The 9,904-nt window shown below is 39.5% G+C and overlaps 1 protein-coding gene across 1 annotated transcript; it reads left to right on the top strand.

Annotated features, from left to right (window-relative positions):
- The first annotated feature begins 5,251 nt into the window (after positions 1 to 5,251).
- LOC138880917 (uncharacterized) lies at positions 5,252 to 5,647 on the top strand. Its single transcript, XM_070161102.1, has one exon. It carries the CDS (start codon positions 5,252 to 5,254, stop codon positions 5,645 to 5,647), a length of 396 nt encoding a protein of 131 aa, XP_070017203.1.
- The last annotated feature ends 4,257 nt before the right edge of the window (positions 5,648 to 9,904 follow it).

The following is a 9,904-nucleotide window of genomic DNA, read 5'->3' as shown; positions in this document are numbered from 1 at the left end:
CCTATTGTGCAACCGTTGATCAGTTGGGTTTTACCGAGCTCCACATGGCCGGGTACGATACTACCAAGCCTTATGATGGCTGGGTACATTTTTTACCGAGCCTGTTACGACCGGGTATGATATGATGATGATGCTTACAGAGGCGTATGTCTTAAAAGTTTATGTATATATACATATGTATCATGCATTTCATGTTAGTATCCCTCAGAGGTACACAAATGTTACAAGTTGTATATTCTCTATCCCTGCTTACATTAATGTTCGTACTTATGGTTCCCTACCTTACATACTTAGTACTTTATTCGTACTGACGTCCTTTTATTTGTGAACACTGCCAGGTCCTAATAGATAGGCAGGTGTAACTCCCCCACCACAGTAGGCTGTCTAGTTCAGCGGTGATTAGCGAGATCCCTTCTCCGGACTTGCTGTAGTCTTGGTATGCATTTTTGTTTTAGACATTATGGGTATGTCAGGGTCATGTTCCAACTATGTTACATCAATTATGTTCCTTTAGAGGCTTATAGACAGGTGTCGACTCATGTATAGCTTGGTATGCCTTGTCGGCTAAATTTTTGCAGTATAGTCTTTCCTGGAAGCATGGTAGCTCGTACCTTATATATAGTTTATTGATTGTCTGTTCATCCCATGTTATGTATGTTCATGACATCATATTTTATTGTTGGTTGTCCATGATCCATGTCTACCATTTATATTGATCTCTTCAGCCCTAAAAGATAATAAAGAAGGTTATATAAAATGTACATTGGTTCTCGTCAAGTATGGTCGAATGCTAGTCATGACCCTCCAATTTGGTTATTGACAAACTTGGTATCAGAACAAGTCTATCCTAGGGATTGTCTATGAGCCGTGTCTAGTAGAGTCTTAATTATGGATGTGTAGCGCGCCACATTTATAATCAGGAGGCTACATGACATCTAGGGTTGTTACCTTCTTCCTGAATCTAGATCGTGCGTAGAGTTGAGTTGTAAGCATTCATCTCTAATATTCACCTTGTTTTCTTTCAGTGATGCCTTCGATTAGGAAGCAAACAATTAGTAGGCAGCTTGATACAGCTGCGGGAGAGGGTACCAGCCAGGTGCCCCAGGCTAGAGTAGGCCAAAGTGAGGCTCAGAGTGACATGTCGTCTCATACCTCATCTAGTCCATCTCCTCCAGAGGAAATTAGGAGGCACCTAGCACCACCTATTCCTCCGTCTGGCACTACAGACCAGGATATGCGAAGTGCGGTACAATTGTTGACTATCCTGGTAGCTGCTCAGGCTTAGAGGAAGAATATCAGTGTTGCTAATAAACTAGTTAGTTCAAGAGTTTGTGATTTTATTATTCTAGACCCTCTAGTGTTTACCAGATCAGACCCCAAGTAGGACTTGCAAAATTTTATTGATTAGGTTCATCGTACACTGCGAGTTATGCATGTTAGTGATACCGAGGTAGTAGAGTTGGCTTCTTATCAGTTACGGGATTTAACAGTTTTTTGTTATGATAGTTAGGAGAGATCTAGGGGTCCGAACTCTCCTCCAGTTATGTGGAAGGAATTTTCTGAGGCCTTCCTTCGTCACTACTTTCCAGTGAGATATGACGAGCTAAGTTCTTGAAATTTAGACAAGGTAATATAAGTGTGCGAGAGTATAGTATGCAGTTTGATTCTTTAGTAAGGTATCCTCCCCATATGGTTGTCGAGATGAGTGATAGGGTGCATCTGTTCATGAACGGGCTGGGACCACATCTGATAAATGAATGCACGACAACCTCTTTGGTGGAGGGCATGGATATTTCTCGTATTCAGGCTTATGCCCAGACCCTAGAGGATAATAAGCGCCAACAGAGGGCATCTAGGGAGTAAGATAGGGTCCAACATAAGAGGGCGAGATTTATAGGGTATTCTAATGACTTCAGAGGCATCGTCAGGCCCCAGTCTTCGAGGTGTTCGGCGCCTCCTGTAGCTATTGCTCCTCCACAGTTTCACAGGCCTCGATATGATCGATTTACCTATTCTGGTCCAGGTCAGAGTTCATGAGCATCAGGCTCGCAACATCACAAAAATACTAGTCAAACGAGACCCCCAACACCACGTTGTGATCAGCGCAGTAGGGCCTACTTTGGACTGTGCCGTTGAGGTTTTGATGTGTGCTATTCTTGTGGATAGCCTGGCCATATGATGTGGGATTATCCTAATAGAGGAGGTGATGGTATGGCTCAGCTGACTGGATATGTGTTTGGTTTTTCCTTATTAGTTCGACCTCCAACACGGGTTTTTCAGCAGTCGACATGTCGTGGTAGAGGTAGAGGTGCAGTGCCGAGTTCGAGTGGTGCTCAAAATCAAACCTATGCTCTAGTAGGTCGACAGGATCTCGAATCATCTCCAATTGTTGTTACAGGTATATTGTCTGCGTTTTCTTATGATGTATATGCGCTGATTGATCCAGGATCTACATTATCATATGTTACACCCTTTGTGGCTAATAAGTTTGGCGTTGAACCTGAATTGATAAGTAAACCCCCTGCGGTATCTACTCCGATAGGAGATTCTGTGATTTCTAAAAAGGTATATGAAGGTTGCACTGTGATGATTTGTAGTTGTCCAACCTTGGCAAATTTATTTGAGTTAGAAATGGTTGATTTCGATGTGATAATGGGAATGGACTGGTTGGCCTCATGCTATGCAAATGTTGACTGTCGTACGAAGATGGTTAGGTTTCAATTTCCTGGTGAACCCATCATTGAATGGAAGGGGAACATTGCTACACCAAAAGATAGGTTATTTCCTATCTTAAGGCAAGACAAATGATCTCAAAGTTACATTTATCATCTAGTTAGCGTTAGGTATGCAGAGGCGAAGCCGACTACTCTATAATTAATCCCCGTGGTCAATGAATTTCCAGATGTTTTCCCAGATGAACTCCCAGGACTTCCTCTTGAAAAGGAGATTGAGTTTAGCATTGATGTGTTGCCTGACACTCAACCGATCTCTATCCCTCCATACAGAATGGCCCCGGCAGAGTTGCGAGAGTTGAAGGCGCAGTTGAAGGACTTGCTGGATAAGGGCTTCATTAAGCCTAGCACTTCACCTTGGGGTGCGCCAGTTTTGTTCGTGCGGAAGAAATATGGGTTGTTAAGGATATGTATCGATTATCGATAGTTGAATAAGTTTACTATAAAGAACAAGTATCCACTTCCAAGGATTGATAACCTTTTTGACCAACTCTAGGGTGCCAAGTATTTCCCCAAGATTGACTTACGTTCAGGGTATCATCAGGTGAGGTTTAAGGAGAAGGATGTTCCAATGACAGCCTTCCAGACAAGATATGGGCACTTTGAGTTCTTGGTGATGTCGTTCGGGCTAACAAATGCCCCAACAACTTTTATGGATCTCATGAATACTGTATTCAGACCCTATCTTGATATGTTCGTGATTGTATTCATTGATGACATTCTAGTGTATTCTCGTTTGGAGGCAGAACATGCGGTCCACTTGCAGATAGTATTACAGATGCTTCAAGATCGTAAGTTATATGCTAAGCTCTCCAAATGTGAATTCTGGCTAAACTAAGTAGAATTCCTTGGCCATGTGATATCTGATGAGGGTATTAGTGTCGACACTCAGAAGATCGATACAGTAAAGAATTGGCCGAGACCTACAACACCATCAGAAGTCTGCAGCTTCCTGGGGCTAGCAGGATATTATAGGTGGTTTGTATAAGGGTTTTCCTCTATATCAGCACCATTGACAAAGTTAACATAGAAAGCTACCAAGTTCTAATGGTCTGACACTTGTGAACGTAGTTTTCAGGAGTTGAAGAATCGATTGACATTCGCACCAGTGCTCACTCTCCCTAAAGGAACAGAAGGTTATGTGGTATACTGTGATGCCTCTAGTATAGGTTTGGTGTGCGTATTGATGCAGCATGGGAAGGTGATTGCTTATGCATCAAGACAATTGAAGAAGCATGAAAAGAATTGTCCAGCCCATGATTTGGAATTGGCTGTAGTAATATATATATGGTTGCACTACTTATACGTCATCCATGTTGACATCTACACAGATCACAAGAGTTTACAATACATCTTCAAGCAGAAGGAGTTGAATTTAAGGCAACCTAGGTGGCTTGAATTACTGAAAGACTACGACATCGAGATATTGTATCATCCCGGTAAAGCCAATGTTGTGGCAGACGCTATCAGCCGTAAGTTAATGGGAAGCTTAGTACATATCGAGGCAGATAGATGGCGTATGACTAAAGAGCTTCATCAGGTGTTATTGTACATAATACATCAGAATCATCTTTGGTAGCCGAGGTAAAAGCATGGCAATATGAAGATCCTATCTTAGTACGATTGAGAGAGAGCATTCAGCAGTGTAAACTTACGGCTTTTGAGTTCGGAGGAGATGGGGCACTGAGATACCAAGGTCGATTATGTGTGGCTAATGTGGCAGGATTGCGAGAGAAGATTATGAATGAGATTCATCAATCCCGATATTCCAACCATCCCGGCTCGACAAAGATGTATCATTATGTCAAGGAGCAGTATTGGTGGGATAACATGAAGAAGTCTATTGGAGAACATGTAGCCCAGTGTCCCAATTGTCAACAATAAAGATAGAACATCAAAAACCCGGTGGATTGTTTCAGAATATAGTGATTATGACCTGGAAATGGGAAGTGATTAATATGGACGTCGTTATTGGATTACCTCGCTCTTATCATATGTTTGACTCCATTTGGGTGATAGTTGATCGACTTAAAAAATGTGCCCATTTTCTACCAGTTAAGACAACTTACACGACTGAAGATTATGCGAAGTTGTATATCAATGAGATTGTTAGGCTTCATGGTGTACCAATATCTATTATATCAGACCGAGGAGCTCAATTTGCATCTAACTTTTGGAGGTCTTTTTAGAAGGGTTTAGAAACACAAGTGAATCTCAGCACTAAATTTCATCCGTAGACTAACAGACAGGCTGAACATACCATTCAGACACTTAATGATATGCTACGAGCATGTGTTCTATATTTCAAGGGGAATTGGGATGACCATCTTTCACTCATAAAATTCGCCTACAATAATAACTACCATTCCAGTATTAAAATGGCCCCATACAAGGCACTATACGGGAGGAGATGTAGATCACCAGTTGGATGGTTCGAAGTAGGTGAAACAGAATTATATGGGCCGGATTTGATTCACCAAGCCATTGAGAAGGTGGAAGTGATACAGGAGTAATTGAGGATGGCACAAAGCAGGCAAAAGTGTTATTTCGATGTCCGATGTCAGGATCTGGAGTTTGAGGTTGGTGATTGGGCTTTCCTGAAGATCTCACCGATGAAGGATGCTATGCTTTTCAAGAAGAAAGGTAAGCTGAGTCTGCGGTATATCAGGCAGTATAAAATTCTTCAACGAGTTGGACAAGTTGCTTATGAGTTAGAATTGCCATCCGAATTGGAATTTCCGGTATTCCATGTATCTATGTTAAGAAAATGTATTAGAGACCCTTCTCGGGTCGTCCTTATCAAAGATGTACAAGTTACAGAGAATCTATCATATGAAGAAGTGCCAATGGGTATATTAGATCGACAAGTCCGCAAGCTGAGAACAAAAGATGTAGCTTCCGTCAAAGTATTGTAGAGGAACAAGAATATGAAAGAAATGAAATGGGAAGTAGAAGAGGGGATGAAGTCTAAATACCCTTACCTATTTCAGAATGAAGATAATAAGGATGCTGGTGGAACGCATGATACATTAGAAGGTGAAACGACTCTATGAGGTAAGCAATAACTTGAGAATACTCTTCCTTAATACAAAATGGTGATATTGTCATGCCCCAAAAACCGTAGAACACGACCGGCGCTCAACCGAGTAAATCCGACTGAGCAAGACTGTTAAATTTTATTCTACCCAAGCTAGTTCATGAATAAAGAGGGAATGTTATACCATTTATCAAAACACTAAGCAATCTTCCATTACCAACTTTTTTTTCATTTCCATTAATGACTTCATTCATAGTTTAAAAAATATTACAAGTTTACATGTTTAATGAAAAACATGCTTATCAAGTACCAACTCTTCTAGTCTAGACTCCCAACATCAACCACCACCTACAAACAGTCTACGGAGCCTCTAAATACAATAGAAGAGTAATAGGGAAATGCCGGCAACAAGTCTTCGGCTATACCTCAAAACATGATGAGAAAATGAACAAAAGATACATGACATGACCCCGGGATGGAGTGGGGCTCACCAAGACTACTGGGAAGAGAGTACTACTATCACTAGCCGATGCCGCCCGCTGTGGAACCAACTGTATCATTAAACGATACAGGCCCCCCAACAAAAAGGACATTAGCACCGTCGAATAACACTAGTATGTAAGGCTAAAGGTCCTCTTCAGAATAGAATAACTATACAAGCAAAGAAACCACAAAACAGTAAGTCAAAATCAACAATACACTAACATCCAATTTTATACATGTAAGTCCTCTAGTTTACGCAAATAATATATATAATTTTTGGTTGGACGACCATTAGCACCGATATAAGTTATACACCCATATTTGTTAGCACGGAGTCCGATCATGACCCGATCATCTAGGTCATCCCTTTGAAGACATGTACCACAATCACAATTTCCAGTTTTGATTCCCAACACAATACCACCATTTGTGCGGCTTGACGTCCGATCACGGCCCGATAGGCTAGGCTACCTTCCCACATATGTCGTGTGGATTGGCGTTACCAATTTACAAATGTTACCAAGTTCATCCCAATTAAGGGGAATAACCATGATCCATCCCTTCACCAGCACATATAGTTTCAAGTGTGAGCCTTATGACCCACCCTTCCTTAGTTTTGCCAATGATTCTCCCAAAAATATTTTTGATTTGAGTTGATATTGCACATAATTGTATTATAAATACAAGTATACAAATATAGCATAAACACAACCATGCCTACCTTAATACCTTTCACATTTTATAGTTTTATTAATGTTTTCAATCTCTCTCGATATAAGTATTTCTTTGGCCCTTTCACAAGATTTATCTTTTTCATGGCACGAAGGCCGCATTTGGTTTTCCACATTTTTCATCTTCTTTAATTCCAAGGATCACCAACCAATATCAATGTACCGAATATTCTGGGAATTATAAAATTTCGATTCAATAGTATGTTCCTGGGGGGGGGGGGTATTACAACCCATATCCACACATGTTAGTTCACGCCATAAGTTACTCAATGTAAATCCAAGAAGGAATTATCTTTGAGATGATAAGAATTAATCCTATTGGTCTTAAGTGATACAAGGGTGTATAAGGGTGATTAACAAGTATTAGAAATTAAACGAATCAAAGATGTTGTAACTCGTATTTTTGGGTAAACCTAGCGGTGGTTAATATACCCAAGAGGTTTTGTTTTAAGGTACTTGAATCATATAATATCCGTATTATAGGTCTTGAAGTCAAACGAGTTATGAAACAATAGTCGACAAAAGTTGTCGCAACTTAGGTTCATAATTTTACTTAAACATTAGGTCAAATGTTACCAAGCGTTTCTCCCAATTTACAAAGAGATACGGGGTCTAGTTTCCCATGCGTTAAACCGTTCATAAATACAACATCGAATTAGAGAGATCTAGGCATTTTTACGAGACTGCATAAGCTGCTAGTGACAAGTAGGTGTGTCACCTACTTGGTTAACTGATAGCCCAAAAATAAATAATTTCGGGTCGGCCAAAGAGCCCATTTAAAGGGTTATCTCCTGAAATATAACCCCCATTATATATCACAAATCACCAGACGTAAACCCCTGCAAACTTCCTCCAAAAAATTATCCACAAACCCTAATCGATTTTCCCTCTCTTTCAAGTTCTAATTGGGGGTAAAACCTAGAGTTTGAAGAACCAAGGGAAGGGATGAGTTATCCAACAAGTAAGGTAAATTTAATGCTCTGTTTCATATATTTTTATACTGTGAATTCATGGTAATTCGTTTTATACATGTAAGAACTCATGGGACAGTGATCGGAAGCCATGAGTATGAGTTATTCACTTGTAGCAGACTGTTTTGTGGACTATTTTGTGTTGCTTTTTTGAGCACGTGATTTTTGCCCTATATATGAATAATTCCCAAAATTCGAACAAAATAATTTTCTTTATTTTTTCAATTTTTTGTGCATTTTGATATCATTTTCTAATAATGGTTGCATTTTATTTGTGCATGTTAAATCATATAAAATACAAAAATATGCATTTGCATTTAGGATATAATTTATATGTTTAGGATCAATTAGGGGTTAGTTTGTTTTAGAACCAAACATGAAAAATTACAAAATAGCTCACTTTCGCATTTTAATTGTTTTAATCGTAAATTTGGCGTAAAATAGGTTTTAAATAATTTTAGAATTTAATTAGTTTAGTTTTGAAATATAAATCAGAAAAATAAATACAAAATTACAAAGTGGAAAACAAAATACAAAAATAGATAAAAGAAATAAAAGAGGAAACAAAACAAACAAGAAATAATTGGGCTCATCTCAATTTAACCCAAATCTCAGCCCAAACCATCACGCCCAAACAGCCCAGAACCCTCCGGTCCAATGCGCTAGAATCAAAACGACGCTGTTTGGTGTCGATCAATCCAAGTCGTCGATGCCTCATGATCTAACGGCCAGGAAGCCCCCACTCCTAACTATATAACTGTCCGAAACCTTACCCCCCCCACCCCGGTCCTTCGTCTTCCTCACCCTACCTCTCCTTGCAAACCCTAATCCCAGCCGCCCCAAAATCCTCGCCGGCGGCAAGTGCAACCTATGCCGTTCAACCCCAAATTAACACCATAGATCCCCCATGAATCCCTCTTTCCATTCCTGCTATTGGTTTCCCTCGAATATTGTCGGAGCTCGTCGAATCTCCGATTGAAGTTCTCCGGCCAAGTCACAAACTCATCCAAACCGGCCCAAAATCATACCACACCATCCACAGACTTCCCTCAACCCAAATCCATGACCATCTTCCCTCGAATCTCGGTGAAGCGGCTCGAATTTTAGATCTAAGAATTTCTGGCCAAAACCCTAACCCAAAATCTTTGTGATTTTAGACCGTAATATCCTTAACCACGTGTTCTCTTGTAAAAACACATGGTTAGGGATGTTATGTGTCAAAAATCTGGAAAGTTACGGACGATAGTAGTTGGCCGGAGTTTCTCGTGCTTCAGTGAGCTTCCTTGTTTCTTTTTACTTGCATAGTTGAAGTGTTAGTTATAATTTTGATTTCATTAAAGTGTTCTGTTAATTTTACAATTTATTTTTGTGTATTAGTATAGTTTAAATCTTCTTTGTTCCTTGTTCCTTGATCAGTAAAGCGTCTTCGCATTTTTAGTTTAGTTTGATGCATGTATCATTTATTAGTTAATCATAATTTTAATTGCAGAATCGGCATAATTAATTAGTTTGGATTTAATACCATTTTGTCCATTAATGTTGGCTAGATGTTTTAGGTTGATTTCAAAATTGCTTTTTAGTTCTGAATTTGATGTTTGAATGGTCAATTGTGAGCTTATTGGTTAAAAGCTAGTTTAATTTCATTAAATGTTGACTTATCCTGTTCTCCTGGTTTTTGTAAGTTGTTTGGGTTTGGGTGATTGAATAATTGGGATTGGTTAGTTCAATTGGGTAATTTCTGAGTTCTAATTAATCAGTCCTAGTTAGTTTTGAATTAATTTAGGGGATTGGTTATAGCTATTGAGAATGTAGGTAGAATCAGTAACTTTGAGAAGTTTAGAAGGGCATTTTAGGCATAAAAAAGGGCAGTTTCTTTAGGAATAGTAATTTCAAAGTAGGAGTAAGGGTAGCATAGGTATTTTAGGGGGTAGAAGAGCATCCTAGGGCCTT

The sequence above is a fragment of the Nicotiana sylvestris genome, chromosome 11 (assembly GCF_000393655.2).
Source record: "Nicotiana sylvestris chromosome 11, ASM39365v2, whole genome shotgun sequence".
Lineage (NCBI taxonomy): Eukaryota > Viridiplantae > Streptophyta > Magnoliopsida > Solanales > Solanaceae > Nicotiana > Nicotiana sylvestris.
This window is presented reverse-complemented; position numbering and strand designations above follow the sequence as displayed.

Bases quoted from the DNA above. Each gene is read 5' to 3' on its own strand.
- LOC138880917 (XM_070161102.1), top strand. From the start codon at position 5,252: ATGGCACAAAGCAGGCAAAAGTGTTATTTCGATGTCCGATGTCAGGAT.